At 38.5% G+C, this 24,430-nt stretch overlaps 1 protein-coding gene across 1 annotated transcript in view; it reads left to right on the top strand.

Moving 5' to 3' along the window:
- LOC140170155 (uncharacterized) overlaps positions 1-24,430 on the top strand; it is a 122,713-nt gene that overhangs the window by 96,453 nt on the left and 1,830 nt on the right. Inside the window, 19 exon segments of the mRNA XM_072193475.1 lie at positions 117-285; positions 1,647-2,026; positions 3,234-3,502; positions 4,780-5,016; positions 5,558-5,752; positions 6,781-6,984; positions 8,281-8,463; positions 8,672-8,983; positions 9,418-9,642; positions 10,128-10,412; positions 11,721-12,074; positions 13,688-13,850; positions 15,963-16,126; positions 17,649-17,786; positions 18,595-18,726; positions 19,621-19,870; positions 21,047-21,379; positions 22,303-22,594; positions 23,415-23,745. Of these exon segments, the coding sequence (XP_072049576.1) occupies positions 117-285; positions 1,647-2,026; positions 3,234-3,502; positions 4,780-5,016; positions 5,558-5,752; positions 6,781-6,984; positions 8,281-8,463; positions 8,672-8,983; positions 9,418-9,642; positions 10,128-10,412; positions 11,721-12,074; positions 13,688-13,850; positions 15,963-16,126; positions 17,649-17,786; positions 18,595-18,726; positions 19,621-19,870; positions 21,047-21,379; positions 22,303-22,594; positions 23,415-23,745 (4,616 nt within the window).

The following is a 24,430-nucleotide window of genomic DNA, read 5'->3' as shown; positions in this document are numbered from 1 at the left end:
ATCAAGGAATTGGACAAGATAGCAAAATCTCAGATTTGTGTGTAAATTTACCCCTGCCTAACATCCTTCAAATACATACCCAAGTAAATGTTGCTTTTCATCATTTTCCATTGTAGGTTTGCTTGTATTCTTGGGTGTATGTGTCATCATGCTAGTGATAGCTGTCATTGTGTGGCGACCCAGGAGTGCTGGTATATATCCAATGAGGATGTGGAAGCCTAAATACAGGACCCTAGGTGCACCGCCACAGATACCACCGTATCTACAACACAGTGAATATGAAAAGTAAGTTGCAAAGAACTGTAGGGAACACTAATTGCTCCTTAACAAGTTTGATCTAGTCCAGTCTATTCAAGAATGGACAGAGGGTTGGTCAGTGGGTGGGTGGTACATATCCAATGAAAATGTGGAAGCCTAAATACAGGACTTTAGATGCACAACCACCGATACCACCTATGTTGCTCCTTACTGGTTGTCTAGTCTGTTTGGATATGGATAGATGGTTGGTCAGTGGGTGGGTGTGTAGGTGGGTGGATGGATGGATGAGTGTGGATGCTGGTATTTATCCCATGAGGATGTTGAGACCTAAATATAGAACTTGGTGCACCAGTCAGGTTATCAATCAGTGTGGTACAGATTGCGTAATGATGACATGTAAACAGAAACCTTAGGTTATGATCAAGTTACAGCTACCTCCTAAATATAGGACTCTGTGCGCCAGTCGTAATTTGTTGTATTCGTAATTTGTGGCGTATTCGCCGTTTCATCACCCAAGACGCTTGTCATCATGCCGTCAGAGCATTGATCTTATCCCGCATCGACTATGCCAACTCACTCCTTTATGGCGCCATGAAGTCGACCTGAAACGCTTGCAGCGATTACAAAATAAGGCTGCGCTGCTAGTCCATGCTTGTGGACGGATCAATCCTCTGATGGCCTTTTGCTGTCTCTCCATTGGTTACCGGTAAAACAGAGAATTATTTACAAAATCATTCTATATGCATTTAAATGTCTAAATAACCAGGCCCCTACATATCTCACTGATCTTGTCCAGCTACTTCAGGATGTAGCTACTGGCGGATACAGACACAGACTTCGTTCTTCTACTGATGCAACAAGACTTGTTGTTCCTCGATCTAAAAAACGAGTCGGAGATAATTCCTTTGTTGTTGTTGCACCTCGCCTTTGGAATAGTCTCCCCGTTGACATCAGGGAATCGGCGCCTGTGTCTATATTCAAAAACGCCTGAAAACACACTTGTTCCAGAGTTAATTTTTCTGCATTTCTTTTTGTTTTCTGTATTTTTGCTTGTGTATTGCTATATTGTGTTTTTGTCGCTTTTGTAAGGCGCTGTGTGCTCCGTAGAGCGCCCTATAAGTATTATATAATAATAAATAAAATAAATAATAGTCAAGATAGTCAATCAGTCTGGTATGGATTGCGTAATGATTATGTCATTGTAAACCGCAACCTTAGTTTACCATCAAGTTACAGCTACCTCATACTTTTCTAGTCCAGTACTTGCTGCTGGGTTTGTTTTCATTGACACATAAAAATCATGGTTTTTCTTCAACTGTTGTCTTTATGAAATGTAATTTTTAAGGATTTCTGACAATACTACTTTATGTTTCTGTTCCCTTACACAGAGATGACATTCTCCTCGGTCCACGCGTCGTAGAGGGCGCCGAGTCTATCAAACCAGGCTCTGGCGAACTTGAAAACTTCAACGTGCGTACTTTGTTTGATAAGCTGGAAGATCAAACTCTATACTTATCACAACAGCTGGCCAGACAACAAGAAGACTTACGAGGCTTCTACGAACGCATGGGGCAACAGACGGATGGACTCAAAGACCTGCTGATGAGTTTAGATCTGTCTAAGCTGGAGCAGGCAGAGAAGCAGGGCAAGAAAGCAAAAACAAAGAGAAGACGTAGAGGCTCTAGCAGCTCATCTTCATCGTCGTCGTCCAGTGATGATGACGAAAAAGTGTCCAATGTGAAGAGGGAGAAGACTTATAAGATATCAGGTGAGATCTTTGATGGCTTGTACTTTACAGCTGTACGATAGGTCAAACTATACTTTTTCTGAATCTTACTATAAATAGGGAAGACAAAAGCTCAAACTAACATGAGTAGAGAAATTTAATCCTGAAGGTCACAAATATTCAGATATGAGTTGATCGATGATGACGATGAATTTGCTTTCTTACAGCACACATTGTTTTAGTCATCTTGAGTTTGTTTAGGAATGATTTTTTTTATCGTGGTGGATTTTAAAACTCAACATAGTTTTTAAAGGTTACATATTGTTAGAGGTAACTTTGTTTTCTCTTTTCCTGTATATTGCTGCCTTTCGCTTCCAATTTCTCCTTTTTTCTTATCATTTCATTGTTTCTGCAGCTCTCTGTGTCTCTCTGTCTCTCTGTATGTCTGTCTGATTCTGTCTTTCAGTTCTGTCTGTCCTTTTGCTGTCTCTTTATGTCTCCTCTCTCCCTCTGCCTTTCATATCTTTTTCTCAATCTTTCTCTCACTATCCTTCATACTCTCTGTGTCTGTCGGTCATTCCGTCTTTCACTGTCTGTCTGTTAGACTCTCGTCTTTTGATGCTGCTCTCTGTTATAGTTAAGAAATAAAGGGTAATGCATTATCCTTTACACCCAAATAATGTGTCTGAGGCAGTAAAACGTAAATAATGGGTGAGGCGCAGCCAACCCATTATTTAAACGCTTTTACTGCCGAGGACACATTATTTGCGTAAAGGATAATGCGGCACCTTTATTTCTATTCTATTACCAGAAAATAGTGCGATTTTAAGAGATAATATCATTTTTTGGGACAAATATTTTCAGTTGTTTACTTCAAGGTGGAGCGCGTACGCGTAAGTGACAGCGCATATCGCGGAAATATTGCACACGTAACCAAGTGTAATGCTGTGCGTAGAATGTGTTACGGCGCTTGACCCATATATTGCAGAATAATGGGCTCTCACATGACGCGTTTCAACAAATCACAGTGCGCGATTTTGAATAATGGGTCGTGGGGGTAATAGAATTTCTCTTAGAAGTCAGCATGTTATTTTTCTCAGTGTTTTCCTCTGTTTCCTCTTGTGCCCACTATTTGCAATAAACTTCAATATTCTGCCGAGTTTAAATAATTTTCATGTGTTTGGATGAACAGTTTTTAACTTTAATCAATATTCTTGGTTTTTTTTCAATCTTACTAAATATATCCCAGGCGGTCAAGGAAGAGAGAATGAACTCATGGCTGCCTTACAGCTCCTAATTGAGAAACTCAACACCGGTAAGATCCCGCTTAGTCCAGAGATGCTGAAACAGAAAGCAGCTAATGCTATGGGCATCTCCACAGCAGGCATGCATGTCACAAGTGGCAAGGGAGCTGCGGTTGACAACCTCCTTAAGAGACAGAATGGCGAGAGGGCACAGTTGGATAGAGACCTTAGAGAAGATGAGGAGAAGGAGATTGATCATCTCCTACATGAACATGTAAGTGTGGAATCAGTTATTTAACTCTCTCCACGTGGGTGCCAACTGCAGACGACAAGTTTCAAATATTTTTTTTAATTCAAAAATTTCAGAATTGTACATTTTCATGACCATATTTGGAATCAGCATGAAAAATGCATTCAAATGAGTACCAACAAGCCCAGTATTGGTTCAGTGGTTCTTAAGATAGCTCTTGATATTTTGAGAAAATATCTCAAAACATGTTGAAGCCTATGGCTAGCATGTAGAGCATTAAAGCACGTCGGAGTAGTTATGGGCTTAGGGGATTAGTGAAAAGTTACACCATGAAGATTTGAATGGGTACGGAATGCAAAACATGAACTTTCATAAGTTGCTTAATGTATTGTGGTTCTTGAGATATGTGTCATTTTATGAAGATGTTTAGCTTTGATATTCCTTACATCATAACTCAAGAACCACAAGTCCTACGAAAGTGTAACGGTGATATTTGAATTGTTCGTCAAGCCCGCTTCATAACCGCAATAATTTTCGTCAGAGGTCATTATTATTCACAGGATACCAGGATTCGACCAAGTCACAACAGCTAACTACTCTAACTAGCCCTTAAAGGCAGAGAAGATATCTTATGATTCCCAAAATTTATTTCTTCCCTGGAATGATTTGCTTTTCAGTGCAACATGGAGTGAACAAAAATACCTCATTATATACCTCATATATAGATTCCTGTCATCTGATTGGTTGAATGTGCAGTCATTGAATTAACTATGCCCTCAAAATGAACTATGGACCGGTCACGTGCATCCCAATCAAACTGCGCAATCGCAACATCCACGTATCCATTCGGTATATAAAACAAATATTGACTGCTTTATTGGGGACATGGTTAAGATTATAAGCCCGCGGTGATCTCAAAACCATGCTATGACCCTCGGCTGCACCTCGGATCATAGCATAGTTTTGAGATCACCTTGGGCCTATAATCTTAACCATGCCACTCATAGCATTCAATATTTGTACAAAAATACCTCATTTGAAAGATCTGGATGAGCTCTGTTATTTAATTGAGGTATTTGTCACTATCAGCCCATGTGGTACTGAATAGCAAATCAGTACAGGGAAGAAATAAATGTTGTGAAGCATAAGAAATTTGAGTTGATACTCTTTGGTACAAAAATGGGGTTTTTTTAGCCAATTTTCAAGATGTGGGCTGGTCTGTAATCCAAACAACTGTGTTTTACCTTATATACATTGAGGGACATACAGGTAATCGATTGTACACATTTTTGAATTATCAGGAGAGTAAACGTCAAGATGCACTCACAAAGATGTCCCGTAACCTGGCATCTCACCTAGAAGATGCAGAGACACAAGAGGAGGTCGAAAAGGTCATGTCAAATCATGAGAAAGAGATGGCTCGAGTATTGGAGAAACTTGATGCACAAAGGCAGCGACAGATGGAGGATATGTTGAAGAGACTGGCTCAGAAGAGGAAGGCGCAAGAGTTAGCTATGAGAGCTAGGCATAAGCAAGAGGTAGGATATTACAAAATAAATTGAGTTGGTTTTTTTTTTGGGGGGGGGAGAAATTCATTGTGAATGATAGAGGCATCTGTTGTTTCCATAAGTTCAGTTACTACCACTTTGGTACCCTGTAGTGGTCTAGATGAAATAGTGGGTTATAGACTTCTGTAGTATGTATGTAATCCGTGCATGTATGTTAGCAGATACAAAAAGACCTGTACTAAGAAACTAACTAGATGTACTGACTTTGTAAGAGATTATGCTTAAAAGGATTTCAATTTTCAACTCAATTGTGCAGCATAATTTTCGCAAAGATTTGATATTGCAATTGATTTAATAGGACTTTATGTGGTGAAGCAGTCATAAGATTGATTGAAACTTGTAGTGCCAGAAAAAAAGTTCAGTGGTTTTTGTTCTGACTGGGGGTGGGAGGTTGGCAAATGACACCATTCCCTCCCCTACCCGACTCTATTGAAACCATGGAAACAGGCAATTTTGAACAGATATTTAATTTTCTGTCTGAAACCTTGATTTTGAATACATTCTTTTACAGGCATCAGAAGTTGGTCTTCCAGTACCAGCTCTTCCTGATATTAATGCCAGTGAACAGCTTCTAGACCAGGAGTTATCCCTGAATATCATCCTGGCAGAAGAAGCATCTGAGAGAGCCAGAGATTTAGCCAAACAAAATGACAAACTAGCTCAAGAACAGCAACAGAAGATGTCTGAGAACCTGGTATCTGCTATGGTGAGTGCCCAGAGGATGTTTAAATACATTCCCATAACCCAATGGGGTTTCTGACCTTAGTATGTCTGCCTTTTGTACACATATGCACAGTTGACCATACCTTGCATTGGGATTGTGTGCAAATATCTGTGAATTGTGGGAATGTATTTAAGCCTCCTATGGTGAGTGACAGTGAAGTCTAGAGACATAATAATGGGCTTTTCCAGTTTTAATCCATACTACCCCTGTTGAAGATTTAGCTCAAGTCTTCCAGAGAGGGAGTATGGGTTTCAAAATGATTAACAATGACCAATTACATTTGAAAAACATATTCCCCCTGTGGAAGATATTACCAAAATCTTCCACAGGGGTAGTGTGGATTTCAACAGGAATAGCCCAATGAAGAGTTGGACTATCATGGAGGATGTGACCCCAAAAGGTCAAAATAGGCTAAAGAGTGGCCACCATCCTAAATTATAAGTTAAGAACACCAAAACATTTACCAACAGATATGACTCAAAATAAGGAAAGGAACAAAGCTCTAAAAAGAATAACAATAACATTGATAAATTACACTGCTTTACCAAAACATGACCATCGCTAAATTTAAATAATAAGGTCCATATACGCTAAAAAAGTTAGACCAGGTCTAACTTTAAAGTTTGTTTGGCTTATATAAGGGGGAAAAATAAGACTTATAACACTGTGTATTGATATAGAATGGCATGCACACTGTTGGGCGCAGTGCTACGCTAGTTGTGGGTTGCGTAATGCGTGACTAGCGCACGCTTATGTGAATTTACAGGAGCATGAGTTGGGACTTATCAACACATGCAGTAACAAAAGTTGAATAATTCCGCCTTATATAAGCCAAACAAACTTTAGACCTGGTCTAACTATGGAGGTTAGACTTAGGGGATCCGGTTAATCTTTTCTTTTCCTCCTTTACTCCTAGTAAAGTTTAAAAATTAAACTGAACTTGTTTTATGCCTATGGATCTTTGTAGCTCACAGTAATTAACTTGCTATGTTTGTATATCAACTCACCAGGAAAACATTGCGACGGTGGGATCACTGTCAGCTGATGCCACACAAGAAGCCATCCAAGAGCAGGTCGACAAAGAGAAAGCGCTTAAGACCAAGATGGAGAAACGTCGCAATAATCTGACAGATACCATGAAGAAACGCATGGCAGAGAGGAAGAAGAAGAAAGTCAGGAAGCTGAAGCAGCAACATGAGGCTGAGCTAGAGCAGGTAAGATACTATGGCTAGGTTATACACTCAAGAACAGGTTGAAAAAAAAACTCTCAAAATCCAAGATGAACAAATGTTGCAAAGATCTGTTGGATGCCATGAAGAAGGATTCTGGAGTATAGTATCATTGATTAACACAGCATTTGATCGAACCTAATACCTATAGATTTACATCTTCCGCTCTACTCCAGCATGCCTCTGTGGCTCAGTTGCTAGAGCGTTGTGCTAGTATTATGAAGGTCATCGGTTCGAATCCGGCCAAATGCAGTGGGTTATTTTTTTTCAACGCTTATGTGCATTGGCTGCTCTGGGGAAAGACTAAGTATAATAACTTTCAAACAGGATTAAATCATTGTATATCAAAGGACACAATGTGGGCGGGCAAAAATACTGATCAAACCAATTATCAGAAATACTGGCCGATCAGTACACGCAGGCATATACACATGCGTTGGTCACAAAGTGTATGTGTTCTTTCGTCAAGCTATGTTCATTCAATTAAAATTTTTATTGAAATATACTTTAGGGCTATAATAGGATAAGCCACACATTTGCGCAAATGAAGTCAGTTTCCGATCGCTGTAATATCTGATGAGCAGACAATACTAGACTTGGATTAAGATGTCGTGGTTGTCGTAAATTATTCAAACATAAATTGGCAAGAAACTCAACAAATATAGTTGTAATATATCCCTAATAAAGCAAAATTTGTGAAGAAAAGAATTTATTTCTCAAAACAAGTAAAATGTAATTTCCACTAGGTTACAATCATGTGCCCCTGTTTTTAGATCTAAAACTATTAAAGAATAATAAGGCCAAAAAAAAAGGTTTGTCTCAAAGCATGCGCACACATTTGTAAAAAAAGAAATGCAGAATTTTTTTATTTCAAAAGTTTGTTTTTTTTTCCGGAAAAATCAGTGAAAATCTGATTTTTTTTCCCCCAAAATACCATAAAAATACCAAGTCGGGAATTCAAAAAAAAAAAAAAAAAGCAATACAATTTCGCATTTGCTTTCAAACCACTCGTGAGCTTTGAGACAAACCTTTTTTTTTTTTTTGCCTAATGCCTAGGAAATGTCAATCAAACATTTATGAGAGTGACACTATTGAAGGAATACGCAAGCATTGCTGTCTGCTTACATAAATTTTAGGCTAAAAACTCCCTAGTTACCAATGGAAGTGTCAATACGAGTATCACAGCCCTGGTAGGGAGATATAGGTCTCAATCATTTGATCAGTATGTATGTATACACCAGATGTCTAAATATCTTGCTTACAAATCTTTCATTCATTCAGCTTGGTCCAGATGTAGATGACGCTACCATCAAGGCGATTGAAGCCAGGCATCAGAAAGAGTTGGAAGCCTTAGATGCTAGACTTGCTGCAGAAGAAGTTGAACATCTCAAAGAGATTGAGAAACAAGTCAGTGAAGAACACACCAAGGAAATGCAGAGAATACATAGACAGGTCATGGATGATGTAAGTATCCCACCCACCCACCCATGTAAAAAGAGGCACCCACAAACATACCTTTTTAGCTAAAAGTATTTTAAAGGTACAAAATTGAGCATGTTTTGTATCCCACGGGAGAGTCTGGCCTAATTGCTAACAAAAAATAGAGATAAAAGGTTCGACTCCCTTCCCTTGTTGAAATGTAACATGTAATATAATTTCTCTTTATCAACAGTTCTCAAAGAAACACAGCGTAGACCCAGTCCTCCAACAGCAAATCATGGACCAGATTCGCAGACAAAATGAAGCCGTAGCACACGAGCTTGCCACTCAGAAAGACAGACAGGAAGCCGACCTGCAAGCCAAGCTTGAAAGTCGACGTGCTAAGAAACGTCTGGATGCGCGACGACTCGCAGAGGAGGCTGCTGCTCAACGTATCTTGGCTGAGCAGGAGAAAGTTGTGGATAAAGATGGCGGGGCAGGCGGTCTGGATGGACTGCAACAACTGACTCCTGCTAAGATTGCAGAGATGTCTATGGAAGAACAGGTGAATATGCTTTCTTGTTTAGATCAGGGTTAAAAAACAGACCTCAAACTTTTCAGCTTTTTAGTGGATATCAGCTTCTTTTGTTTTGTTCAAATTTACTTGTTTTCTTTAATTTTCAGTCTCTGTTTTTTTAGCTATTTTTGCGCATTTACAGCTTTTTTCACCTAATGTCACTACCCTAAAAATATGTTGTTGTCTTAGCAACTCATTAATAGGCACATATGCTTATTATCAAATTTTTGTGGTAGTTTGAAAAAGATTAATTGTAGGCTATTATGTGAGCTTTCTGGTCCCTTAGATGGACACAGGCCTATAGGCAATTTAACCCCCATCCGCCAACCTGCATAAAAATGTGATTTTTGCTAACTAGTTCTTAGTGCATGCAAATTTGTACCATTTTAACATTTTCTTTCTTTGTCCTTGATTTCTACCAGGCCGTGGTCCGTGAACACCAGCGAGTACAAGAAGAAATGAAAGAACGACAAGAAGAAGACAAGAAGAATCTTGAGGATAAGATTGTTAAAGAAGGCAAGAAGAAGGAAGCATCCGAGATGGAGAGACTGGAAAGGGAGAAGACCAAAGTGTTATCTGAAAAGAGGAATAAACAAGCTGCGGAGTTGGCTGCCAGACGGGATCTGTCGGAGGAAGAAATGCAACAGGTATGTATTAGGGATCGGTCAGTATTTACGCCGGAGGGATGGGGATTTCAAAAAATAATTTCAACCAAACATTTTGCATTCCCCTTTGCATCCGTTCCTCCTTATTTTATGCAATTTCTCCATTCCCCCCTCTTTGCTGGCAAAAATATTTGGATTCCCCCCATCTTGCTGACAAGAACATTTTGCAATCCCTGTAAATTCCCAATTCCCCGGCATAAAGTATAACTGCTCCCCATGTCAAGTAGAACTGTAAAGTTAGGCTTGAGTAATATTTTTATTTCATGGTGATATATAAGGTATAAAGATAATATTCAAACCCAAAACAAAATATACCTGGGATCAGAAGGATTCAAGAATTGAATAGTTTGACCTACCTACTGTTGTGTAGCATTTACTGGTTACATCCCTTGTTGTGAAGAACTGCTAATATTCATTCAGATATGGATTGGATAATAAATGATTTTGTGTTTTGAATCAATTAACAGTTGTTGGCAACTCATGCTAGAGAACTTGAAGACCTTGAAGACAAACTGGATGCCGAACGTCAACGCCAACAGCTAGCTGTACGCGAACGACTCGCAGAACGCAAGAAGCGCCTTCTGGCCGATCAGAAACGCAAACAGAAAGTAGAGATGGCTAAGGAACAACTAGAACAGAAGAAGGAACTTGGCGAAGTGAGGTCAAAGGTCATCAAGGAAGCAGAAAGAAAGGAGATTGTGGAGGGCATACAGGAACAAGGAACTGGAAATGCTGAGAAAATCATCAGATCTGTAAGTTTTTCACCAAGAAATATATTTGACACAAATAAAAGATACTACTAAAGCACATGGTTGATGTGTCTGCCATGGCGGTGTCAGGAATGTTTTTTCAGGGGGGTGGGTAAAGTCAATTTCAGGGGGGCAAAATCAACAAATTGTGCACAAAATTGTGGAAAGAAGGGGAAATTTTCATTATTTTGAGTCTTTACTTGATGGGGGCAAGAGTTCTGACTGCCCCCTCCCCAATGTGCCCCCTGGTGTTGCCACTGTGTGTCCAAGGAGAAATAACTATAAAAAGTGCATGTATTTTAAGATAATTTGCTATAACACTACCTCAAATCTTACTAAACAAACCAAAATCCAAGGCATTTGCAATACCAATGGCTAGTACAGTGACAAACGAAAGTAGTTTTTTGGAATAAGTTTGGAATACCCTTCACACTGACTGTACTTTTACGGAATCAAACATGTTATAATACCTAGGGTGTAAAGGGTATTGAAGTTTTGATGTGCAGAAAATACTGCTCTTTGTATCAGTGCTAAACTCTACTAATTGCTATAACCCTCTACCACTTCACCACTTTTAATGTTGACATCTAGGTTTTATTATCATTAAGGTATAGGACTTTTTATTTTTTCGGAGAAGAGCAGGTAGGGCAACAACTTGATTATATTTCTACATGTTCATACTACATACTCTGAAAATTTTAGAAAATTTGCAAGAGTCCGTTTTTTTAATCACATTTTTGTTCCTAAAATGGGGTTTATAGCGCCCTCAACGGGCACTCTCTCCATAGGGCTACATGTAAAGACCAGTTATAGACAAATGGCTCTAAAATAAAACTGACTCGTTCATTTTTCCTCAAATTTTGATGATGTAGATTTAACATCTGGAATGTAATGCAAGTGGTGTCGTTGCTGCTCTTCTAAATTCATTTTTAAAATGTCCGCCACAGACCAAGGTGTTGACTAAATGACAGGTTTGAGTGGGGAGTGCAGCTGATAGCTGCTGAGTGTGTGAATATTCCAGTTGAAATCCATACACCCCCTGTGGAAGACCTGACCTTAATCTCCCACACAGGGGGTGTAGATTTCAAATGGAGTCACCCATTCAAGTAACCTAATTTGAAGTTCACACTTTCAGTGTGGCAGATTAAGGTTATGGCCTCCATAGGGGTGTATGGGTTTCAACTGGAATAACCCATTTGTGGTGGGGGTGGGTGGTGTATGCGCAAGTGCCCTTTCGTCGTCCATTGCTGGTATATTGGCCTATATTTTTGAGATTGTGTCTTACAAGTTGTTTTCCATCCTTCATCACAGGTCCTTGAGAAGCGTCAAGCCCAGGAGCTAGACGAACTTGACTCTCAATTCGGAGCCGAGCGCCAAGTAGCCATTGACGGTGAACTAGCTAAACTGCACGACAAATTCAACACAATGCGCGACTCCATGCTGCAGAGGCACGAACGGGAGCTCTCGGATCTCAGCAAAGAAGATCTTAGCTCGGAAGAAAGGAGACAAAGAAAAGCAACCCTGCTTAATAAACAGCAATTGGAACTGAATAAGTTAGAGAAAGAATTGGTCAATGAGAAGAGAGGAATTCAACAGGGGGCGCTGTCTGATTGGGAGTTGAGATACGCCAAGGCAAAGTTGGAGTTGAAAGAAAGACACTATCAGGTAAGGGAACATTAAAATGTCCACCCAAAGAGTTTAGACCTAAAGAGAACCAACCTTGATATAAAATTGGATCGATTGAGCCCATATTTATTGGTCGAGCTATGAGTTTTAAAATATTGGACGAGACGTAGTCGAGTCCAATATTTTAAAACTCAAAGCGAGACCAATAAATAATGGGCGTTAAGCATCCGATTTTATCATTATTATGTGTTGGATCCAATATTTTCACACACTTTGATTCATCAAAACATGATAATGGACTAAACTGGGTTCCATTCCCTAGGCAGTCATTATTTTTTATTTGTCTCCTTTATTTTTTTTTGCAATAGCAAACCTGGTGAAAAATTATGTTTATTATATTTAATTCCTGTCGATCATGCCAATGTTTTTCTACGACTCAGAATTGTCCAGCGTGTAATGCTATGGTAAATTCACCATCTTGGTTTGTTATGCATGGAGACCTATGAAACTTATCAGCAAGAGCCCAAAATCGAATAATAACTTTGTAGTGTTATCAGCCCAACGCTTTACACATAGAATGCGAATAATTACGCAATTAAAATCAAAGTTTGCCAGTTACAAGGCGAGGTACACCAATCACGTTGCGCCTTTGCCCTGACGTCAAATGCAAACTAGTCGTTTTAAATCGGTCTTCAATTATATTTGTCATCCATGAGCGACACACTAACATAGTGGAGTCAGTTCTTTTTTAGTCTAATGTGTCCCCCATAGAATAATCAGGCTGTGAAAGATGTTACGAATATGCATTGTGGTGGTGACCAACAATCTTTGAATGTAATTGTTCCAATATAAGATATTTTGTCGTTATAATGGTCCATTGTTTGTGACATTTTTAACAAAACAAGATATCGTGGAGAAGCAAGTCTACCTTTCTATTTTATGTACAATCGAATACTGTATTATCCTTTCCATTTTCTGTATTCTGTTCATCCGAATTTTTTTTTTTCACACATTATTCCTTCATCAATATCTTGTTCTTCATTTCTTCCTTCTTTTTTTTTCTTTATTTATTTCTTTTGGTTGTTTGTTTGTTCACTCCTTTATTCAGTCATTCGTCCAGTCTTCCTTCCCATTTCCTTTTTTGCGTACTTGCTTATTTCTTCATTTTTTATTTTTTCTCTCTCTGTATCTCTAGAATCTTTCTGTCTTTATCTGTTTCTTTATCTCTCTCTCATTTACCATATTATCATATCATATTCCAACTTTTCACCCATGGATGAAAGAGGTAACAGATAAACTCCAAACAGTCAAAGTTTCGGCATCACCTGATAATGAAGGTCGATTGTTCCATGAAATGCAACAGTCGAAACCGTTACGCATAAGCCGCATATTTTTACAGTCTTTCGCATAAATGCAAAGACAGGCAAAGCTCTATCACGTATACGCGGAGGCATGTAATGCTGATATGATTGTTAGACACAACACAATCAAACAATCGGCCCTCATGAATATGCGAGAATTCACAGCATACAATGCACAGGGACTTTGACTGTTGATAAATAGTCTGTAGTAGTCTTTGTTTTCACCATTGCCTTCATTCTTTAATGTTTTTGTTGGTTTTCATCATCTTTTCTGCTCTTTCCTCCATGTAGGAATATGCCAATGCATTGAGGGAGCTAAGTGATGATCAGGACAGTGATCAACTCATCAATGCTGAACAAGCTGCCAAGGCGGCACAAGAGTTAGAAGACGTCAAACAGAGATTGGAGAAAGAAAGACTAGCAAATGAGGAGAAGATACTCAAGGAGAAAGAAGGTATGCTCAAACCTGGATGTTAGACAGAAATATGTTACCATAATTTAAAAGTGCTCAGTTACGACTATGACCACACCAGATGGTGCATAATTCAATCAATCTGAGTAAGGTGAATTTATTTAGCCCCATGAGAACTACCTGCCTATTGGTCAAAAAGAAGTTTTCATTATCAATTGGACCAATCAGCAACATTGTTAGAATAATTTTACCATGCAAAAAAATTGGGGTGAATTATTTGCAAAGCTCTATTCTGATTGGTGATTAAAGTGAAGATATCACATAATTGACCAATCAGAGGCAATTTAGATTGGCAGATATTGTTCAGGGAGCAGGGCGCTGGACTTCCAAAATATAACCTTTTACAGGAGGGGGGATCTGCTTGCATCTAAAATATGAACTTTAACTCCCCCTTCCACCCTGTGACTTTTTGGGTCAGTTATTTTTGATATTGAATAATGTGCACCTTATATGAATTTTTCTTCCAAATTAGGACCGTTTTTAACATATATTCACAAAAGGTGACCTTTTGTTGGATTGGGAGGATGCATTAAACCCTCCCTGGCTACGGAGCCTAAATAAAAATATGTCAAGTTATGAACAGAGATGAGGGGCCTTATATACTTAGTATTTTTATGCCTCCACCGCGAGGCATACTGTTTTTGCACTGTCCGTGCTTCCGTCCTTCCATCCTTCCGTCCGTCCGGATGCTGTATCTCGGGCATGGATGGGCGGATTGACTTCAGATTTTCAGGATAGGTGGGTCATGGTCAAAAACTATGGATACTTTTTTTTTGGGTGAGGTTCAAGGTCATATACTGAGGTCAAAGGTCATTTGAGGTCAAACAAGGTAAACTTGTAAATTGGGTCTCATATGAACAGTTCAAATCCTATTGCAACCAAACTTGAGTCATAGCTGCACTTTGTGAACCCTCATATATTGGTGGTGATATAAGGTCATATACTGAGGTCAAAGGTCATTTGAGGTCAACTTGTAAAATACCATTATTTTGAGACTTTTGGTTAAAATTTGGTCTCAATTGAACAGTTTAAATCCTAATGCAACCAATCTTGGGTCATAGCTACACTATGGAAACCCTCATTATTTATTTATCGGGGGGACCTTTTTATACTTTGTTGCATGTAGTCCTACAGGGGCCCATTTTCCTTATTTACCTCTTTTCTCAGAGACTAGGGGTTGCATGTTCCTCAAACTTGGTGGGTGGGTGCATCTTGACTCCATGCAGAACAAGTTTGTATTGGTTAGTAGGTCAAGGTCACATTAGGTCATCCAGGGGTCATCTGAGGTCAAATTAGCAAAAACTGTCGTATGGGCATGAAACTTGGTAGGTACATTCAACATTTAGAACCAAATTTTTGGAAGGTAATTTTGGGGTCATCTGGGGTCACCCAGGGGTCATCTGAGGTCAAATTAGTAATAACTGTGGTATGGGCATGAAACTTGGTGGGTACGATCAACATTTAGAGACAAATTTTTGGAAGGTCAATTTGGGGTCATCTGGGGTCAACTGAGGTCAAATTAGTAATAACTGTGGTATGGGCATTACACGTGGGTACAGTCAACATTTAGAGCCAATTTTTTGGACGGTCATTTTGGGGTCATCTGAGGTCAAATTAGTGAAACTGTTGTATGGGCATGAAATTTAGTGGGTACAGTCAATATTTAAAGCCAAATTTTTGGAAGGTCATTTCAGGGTCATCAGAGGTCATCCACGGATCATTTGAGGTCAAATTAGTACAAACTGTCGTATGGGCAGGAAACTTGGTGGGAACAGTCAATATATAGAGCCAAATTTTTGGAAGGTCTTTTTGGGGTCACCAGGGGTCATCTGAGGTCAAATTAGTAAAAACTGTTGTATGGGCATAAAACTTGGTGGGTACAATCACCATCAGCCAGGTAATCGTGACAGCCGAGTCATCCAGGTGTCATCTGATGTTAAATTCAGTCTGCCCTTGAGGCTTGAAACTTTGTATCAACTTTTGAGTGCCACATTGCTCCCTTTGGTGGAGGCATCACATCCAAGAACCGCGGTCCATCTAGTTTAGTTGGCAATGTCACACTACCCCAACCACATGTACTTTGATGCTTTGCAGAATTTGAGGCCAATGAGAAGCGACGTTTGGAAGAAGAGCTGTCAGAGTTTGAGAAGGAGCTTTCAACAGAAGAGAAGAAGGAAAGAGACAGAAATGAAAAGAGAATGGCAGCCCTCAGTAAACGAAAGGAGGAAATGGTCAAAGAGAAGAGACAAAAACAACAGGTAGGATTGGGCTATTCCAATTGAAGTCCACACTACCCCTGTGGAAGATTTAGCTAAAGTCTTCCACAGATGGAGTATGAGTTTCGAATAGAATAGACAGTTGGGTAACTTCTATTTGAAATACTCACTCCAGTTGTGGAAGATATAGGTAAAGCCATAATACAGAGGGAGTATGGGTTTCAAAATGATTAACCCTGACAATTACATTTGAAAAACATACTCCCCCTGTGGGAGATATTTCCAAAATCTTCCATAGGATAGGGGTAGTGTGGATTTTAAATTGAATAGCCCATTGCTTGGATTATATGCAAATAGTCATCTTGCATATGTGTGTGATAGTCATTTGAACCTCAGTGAGAAAAAGGTTTATTTTCAAAATTTGGTCAATATTGGGAAAAAATGTGATGCGATCAAGCAGAATCAGTTGAAAGTCGGAAATATTGATTTGGAGATATAGCCAAACAAAGGAAGTATTTCCTATTGTTTTGAAAACTGCTCACATCTTCTGAACTGGTTGCCCAAATTCAATGGGGTTTTCTGCAAAATGTAGCTTTGAAAATGCTGTTTACAATCCTATAAGAAACTGAAAATCGAATGTCCGACTTCAAGATTGATTTTGCTTGATCACACCACAAATGTTTTCTTACACAAACAGTCATAAAAGGGGCTTACATGCAAATGTCACTCTAAATGATACACTTTTGTTGTTTAGTTTCTTTATTAGTTACAAAAGAGAAAAGGAACTGCAAGGGCACTGTTAGGTGTCATAGGTCCTCTGGTGTAACCATCCCCTCTGTTAGTTAGTCTTCATAATGCTTTGAGTTGATTCAACTTAAGTTAATTGTCACTGCCACCACCAATCACAAGAGGTTATGGTTAACATTAGGTTTAGGGTGAGGATTAGGATTAACAGATTGGGATTAGGGTTAGGATTCTGGTTGGGATGGTTGCAGTGATAATAGAATTACTTCCTTTTAGCCTGCAAAAAATAAAGGTTTTAGTACTTTTTCCCAAAAATTGATCATGTAGAGGGTTGAGAACCAGAAAGCTTTAAAATTCTGGGAGAACGCCCTCAAATTTTTTTTTTTTAATTTTGGTTTTTACACGATTGTAATGTAAAAGATACTCTGCAAAAATCAAGACTATAAGTGCTGTAATTTTTGAATAAAACGATGGAACCGGCATTTTATTATTACGATGGAAATATTAGTCGAACATGTGTGCACAGTACGTACATGTACACACACCCCCAGTAACATGCATGGGCGCTAGTAGTAAATTCCAATTTTCTATGCTTTACTACCTCGCTTGTTCGGCTCAAAATTAAAAGGGGACATATCTGACAGTAAAAGCTAACATTTTATGGAAAATAGATACTAATCTATTTTTACAGAAATGTTATAATATGGCTTTAACTCACAATGAAAACCATTGTGAGTTCAGGATTTCTGGTTCTCAACTGTCTCGATGTATTGAATTTAGACTTTATCCAATAATAATTAATGTTTGTTTTAATCCATAGGAAAAACTACAGCAAATGAGGAAAGATGGCGGCAATAAGGCGGAACAAGAGCGTCTGATGGAAGAGTTTGAACGAGACCTGGCTAAGATGTCCAATAAGATGGACGCTGATAGGATGAGAATGCAAGCTGATCTGGAGGTAATTTAATACAATACATCCATGACTTTGCTGGAATTAATCAAATATTATTCATCCTTAAACTTAGGGCCTATAAATGCATTACTTTTGAATTAGAGAACAAGGGATCATTAATGCTGTACATAAAAGAGGGCAGCATATCAATTTTTAACGGAGATCAGATGATAACAGCATAATAAGTAATCAAAAGAGGGTGGCATGCAGGGTTAGATAACGGTGCATCACAGTACGGTCAACGACGATAAGCATTGACAAATTGATATGCTGCCCTCTATAGGTAAAGCATTGATCCCTTGTTCTCGAATTCAAAAATAATTCATGCGTAACATGAATTGACTGAAAGCCGGATTCGCCGTCTGCCGATTTTAATAACGATATTATAAGAGGCCCAACACGTTGATGCCACTGGCTCCTTGATAGTTCAGTTGGTGTAGAGCTCCAGGGGTCCCAGGTTCAAATCCATCCTGGTTATGGATGAAAGCTTTTCTTACTTGGGTAAGTTGTACCAGTCAAATAGACTGTTGACATATTGCAAGGCTACTGAGGCAGATCAGATAACCAAGAAATTCATATAAATGAGGTCAAACTGCAGTATGAAAATAAAACAATCATGTTACTTGCTGAATATAAAATTAAATGTTTTTGAGAGGCTACAGTATCGCACCTTATCCTAGGTGAGTCGTCAGGCCGTCTGTTGACTTAGCAGCAAAAGGTCATTGACCTATGACAAGATGGTGTTGCCAGAGGTTTGATGACTTTCACAAATGCTTCATGGTGAACAAATTCTTGTTTTCCCATGATGCAATAGGCACGTCTGAAGAAGAAACGTGAGGAGAAGAGAAATGCCAAAAAGGAGCAAGTACAAGCCACAATGGAAGAAAACAAAGCTGAAATGCAAGAAAAATTACAAATGGAAGAGGAAAAATTGAAACACGAAGAGGTGAGTGTGAGAAAACCTTGACTATCATAAAAAGAGGTCATAAGACAATGTCATCAACAGGCAAGTTACTACAGTAACATGTTGGAACCATAAACTATATGAATATAGTTGTTGTAAGATATTTATTGCCATAAGATGGAGCAGAGACAATGTTTTTTATATATTGAAAATTTGCAAGCAGACATCTAAATCTGACACCTATCCCAGAGTTGGCAGTTTAAAAAAATAAATTCCAAAATTTTAGAACTTTCACAGACATGTGTGTGAACTCACATGCCAGGGGTCTGCGATTTCACATTCTTTTCCCTTAATAGTTTAAGCCCTTGATAAGGGTATTAAGAAAAGATACATTATATATCAGTTTGGGGGCTCAGATAATTCACAGACTCCAGATTCACATACCAGGGGTCTGCGATTTCACATATTTTTTCACTTATTTCAATTTTTGCAGCAAGTAAAACACTTAGGCAGTCTGTTTGATACATAAAATAGTTAATGAGCTCTTTTGCTTCAATTTCATCTGTGCAAATTAAAATTTTATCTGCAATTTTTTTTAAGCCAAGCAAAATGATGCAATAAAATAGAATTATACGAAAAAACTTGCAGCATAACTTTATTCAATGTTTTTTATTAAAGATATTATGTTGCTGTAGCACATAGGAAATATTTAAACCACAACAATATAACAACAGCATGTAAGCACTTTGAAGCAAAATTAGCAGTAAGAGTATGTGAATTATCAGATGGGTCTGTGAATTCAGAGGAGTATGTGAATTATCAGCGCTCCGTACTGATATATATATCCAGATTTTCAGAATTTTAACAAATACAGGTGTCTTTGGTAACCAAAAATGCTCATTATTTTAACCAAATATGCTCATTTAATTATTTCAGGTCCAAGCTCTGCAGAAATGCATCGAAACGGACCACTTGATTTCAGAGGATGCTCCCAAAATTGCATACGCAGGCTACCAGCAATCCGGTTTGGTTAACACACAGTTCCCAGCTGCTTATGCTGAGGTAGCGCCGCTCAGTGATAGCGACTTAACCGCTCTCCTGATGGCGTCACCATTGTATAAGAAACTTGGTGAGATAAAGAAGACTATGGAAGGCGCTGAATTACCACCCAGGAAGAGGGATCAAGGTTAGTGGGGAAACTACTGCCTTGGGTATTTTTGGTATTAAGGGATCTGGAATGAGCGTTTTGACAGTATTTTTTGTGGGACATGAGAGCACATCAGACATATCGAATTGCATTCTGAATACGAAGAAAGTCTTTCTGATATCAAATAAATTTCATTTTTTGAAATTCACGATATAATACAAATTTTATGACAAATTATTAAAATTTGATATTTTTCACATTTTTGATATATAACAGTCCTCAAAGTAAATTTTATAAATCTAATGATATATTCTTAAAGTGTATGTAGCTGGGAGGAAAAGTTTAATCAATTGAAAATTTTGACCTTTCATATTGAAGATATGGATTTTTTCCCAAAAGACCTAATTTTTTTTGGTGTTTTGGGAAAAATCCATATCTTCAATACTGAAAAGGTCAAAATTTTCAATTGATCATCGGCTTTTCATCCCACCTACATACACTTTAAGTATAAATCATCAGATTTATAAAGTTTACTTCGAGTACTGTTAAATATCAAAAATATCAATTATGTTTGATGTGCTCTAATGTCCCACAATAAATACTGTCCAAACGTTTATACCCCATCCCTTAAAGCCATAAGGGGACGAGAAAAAAAACACCCTGTTCTATGGCTCAACCGTCCCAGATTTTCCATTTTTTAGATTTTTAATTTACTGTATGCATGCATGTATAATCAGCCGTTTGGGGGTCAAAAGTGGACAGAGTTTGACAGAAATTGTTTTTAGAACATTTTTTTTCATCGCCTACTGTACGATTTCTGTCAAATTTTAATTTTGTTATTCTTTACCCAAAATGGAAGTTGGGAAGGGTTTCTGTCTGGCTATTTTGGCTGTTTAACGTGAAGTTCTATGGGAGACTTTGTGTCGAAATTGCTCTGTTGACCTACAAACACAACAATTTTGACTGATTCCATTTAGGTATAAGTTTGGACATGACTAAACATTACCAATATTGCAAAAAATCAGGTTAGGAAAAAAAAACAATTTCATATTACAAGATCATATGCTATGGCTTTATTATTGTTATTTTATGCTAATTGCTATAAAAATAATTGCATACAAAATCATGATCAATCACAATATTAAATTTGATTGCAATTTACTGTACATTTTATTTCACAAAGTAAATGGTTATTATTATGTATCTATTCATTAGGTGAGCCGTTCCTTGATGAACGTGACGCCGAATGGTCACAAGACACCGCCCTCATCCCGACGGACCTCAACAAGCTCGGCGCTCGCAACTTTGTCATCTACAAGTTTGGTTGCTTCGTCATCAAGATGGTGTCCACCAGCTGTAATCATAATCCCGTCACTCTGTTGCTGGCCGACAAAGTACCCGCTAATCCGAACCTGATAAGAAATGCGTACCGTAACTCGTATCATTATGATGACTTGAACAGGATCTTGTATATGCGTAAGGAGAGGATGGAGAGGGTCGGTGATTTTGTGCTTGTGTTGGTGCATGCATTATCTCACATTAAGACAGGTTGGTATAGTATTTGTTTCTGGTGGATTGATGGCCTCAATTGGTGAACATTGCTGTTCAGTGCCTGACAAATTTATGTGTTATTTTGTGACAGATTTTCCAAATAATCTAGGGAATTGACTCTGTGCAGTTGTTTCCAATTAATCTCTCTGCAACAAAATATTTTCTTGTGTCTGTCATTTTTGGAAAGCTCTGTTTTTTGTTTTTTTAGGAGGGGGCACAACTTGTAAATGTACCGTTGGAAATAGTTTTTGCAGACACGGAAGTTGTGAATTGTTGACCCATTTTTCTTTGGCCCAGTGCGCTCAAGAATCTAAAAAAGGGAGAGGAGGGGGTACAGAGCAAAATTTTCCAAATTTTTTAAAGGCACATTTACGTTTATATATCAATATCATTAAAAGGGGAGGGTCACGTCCAAGTTTTTGAAGTAATTGCACTACATGCACTCTTTTATTTATTCAACCTGTATTAGAAGATTAGAAGTGCACACATAATTGTTGATTGTTAACCCAAATTTTTTTCACCAACACCCTTCTTGTACCGATGGCCTTAACCGACGGCCATAACTGACATGTACATAGTTTGGTACATGACCAAGGATTCTGTCTTTAGTTATTTATTGTGTCATTGAGTGTCATTCTTTCTACCCTAAAAGCAAGGTTTGATCAGAAAAATGCTAGCAGCTTTTTGGGTTTAAAGTCATGAGAATAGATAAGAAAATATGTGAATTTTTCGAAGACGTGAATAGGTATCCATTTATGGCACTGACTTTTTTAGGGCATGACGTGTCATGTCCAGGATATATAGGATGAAAAACTGTCCTTTTGGATTATTATGTTGCATATATTTTGCACCTATCGTACTTAACTGTTCAAATTTCATGAGCATTAAAACTGGACAATTTTATGTGCTTTAAATCTCAGGTGACATGCGAGATGACAGCCTCGCAGCTTTCACGCAAGAGTTCCACAACGCCCTATCGGTAGTCTGCAACGATCTCTTCTTTGCTCGTTACCGACACCACCCAGATACCAACGATGTCCAACAGAACCAGGAGAGGCTTGAGAATGCCGCTAAGATGTTACTGGAGTCTATCACAGGTGAAGGAGGAGAGACGGTAAGGGAGGAATCAGTGAAGGAACTCCTGGATGTGAAACTACTCAAAGATGCGGATGGAGATGGAGTCCATATGACTAGAGATGGACTGAATGACAGGTGAGTTGGGCTATTCCATTTAAAATCCACACTACCCCTGTGGAAGATTTAGCTAAAGTTGTCCACAGAGGGAGTATAATTTTCAAAGAGAATAGACAATTGGGTAACTTCTATTTAAAATACGCACTCCAGTTGTGGTAGATATGGGTATGGCCAGTATACAGGGGGATTATGGGTTTCAAAATGAATAACTCTGACCAATTACATTTGAAAAACATACTCCCCTGTGGTAGATATTTCAAAATCTTCCACAGGGGTAGTGTGGATTTCAACTGAATAGCCCATTGTACTCTTGTAACATGGATAAAAAGAAATGCTGGATATACAGTAAACTTACCTACCTACCTGTACTCTGCACGTTGAATTAGGTGCCAAACTTTGAAGTGCACTTGTATAAAGGATGTTAACCCAATGAGAACTACCTGCCGATTGGCCAAAATGAATATTGTGTCCAATTTTGAACCAATCAAGGATGGTATTAATAAGATCAAATATTTGAAAGCCTAGTCAAGATTGGCAATTGAAATGAGCATTTCAAATTATCAACCAATCAGAAATGCTGTTAGATTACCAGTAGTACCCAGGGGTTAATATAAAATGTTGGTTTATTTACAACCTTATATGAACTTTTAGAGGCTTCAAGTTGTTTTTTACAGCTTACATAATTACATATCCTCTATTAAGATATACAAATTATATACTTTTTTAATCCAAACTACCAGAAAAGGATTTAAATTAAATATATAATGTAATATATTATAGTGATCAAAAATCATTGGTGCAACTGGGTAAAGTTCTATCTTTAATTTGTTCTCAACAGATTATCCAAATACAACAACTTTGCCGTCAACGACCAGATGAGGACATTCCTCGGCCGCACAGAAGACAAAATGGTCCTGGCAAGACAGCATGGTAGCAGCGACGAAATTGACAAGCGACTGGCAACGCTCACTGGTGGTACAGCGCCCTCTGTCAGGGCAGTGGGCATCCCATCCAAGACATCTGTGGATAAGTTACCAGGGGAGCTTAGCGGTACAGCTTTATGGCAGAATGCGGTGCAGCAGACGACGGCGAGGGAGTACGCTGGGGGCAGAGTGAGGATGGCGCTGCAGAAAGCTAAGGATATGGATATACATAAAGGGTTCTTGCAGGTTGGTTTTTACTTGCTTGTTTTGGGCTATTCCATTTAATGCACACACCACCCCTGTGGAAGATTGGGGAAATATTTTCCACAGGGGAGTATGAATTTCACATGAAGAACACATTAGGCTGCTTCCACAGCTATAGTCCATATACCTTCCTTGAGTCAGTAATTTTGAAATTGTTTTTTATTGTATCTCTAAAATTAATAATGAAAAGTATATAAAAGCATACATTTTCAGAAAGGAAATGACGCAAGAAATCTAACTACCATAACAGAGTAAAGTCGTTTTTGAGAAATTTGATTTTACTTTACTAATTCGAGGAAGGCATGTGGATTGTGGATTATAGAGGAAGGGTGAGGTTGAAATAGAGTTGGTGTGCGAATTCCATTTGAAATTCATACTCCCCTTGTGGAAGATATTTCCAAAATCTTCCACAGGGGGAGTGCAGACTTTAAATTGATCAGCCCTTTGCTCTTGAAAATATTGAAAGTAGATCATTTTATAAACCACAGGTCTCCATACTGAGCATTTAGGTGTGGCCTGTCTTGATGCGGTTAGGACTTGGACATGGTTAGATGTTAGTCAGACTGGCCAGATCTAAGTGCTTTCTCAGAGTGTTGTCCCACAGGGCAGCAGTAACAACTGCTAAGACTGACAGTAAACTTGTTCACATGATTTCTTGGGAGTGGTC

This window comes from Amphiura filiformis, chromosome 14, assembly GCF_039555335.1.
Source record: "Amphiura filiformis chromosome 14, Afil_fr2py, whole genome shotgun sequence".
NCBI classification, from domain to species: Eukaryota; Metazoa; Echinodermata; class Ophiuroidea; order Amphilepidida; family Amphiuridae; genus Amphiura; species Amphiura filiformis.
This window is presented reverse-complemented; position numbering and strand designations above follow the sequence as displayed.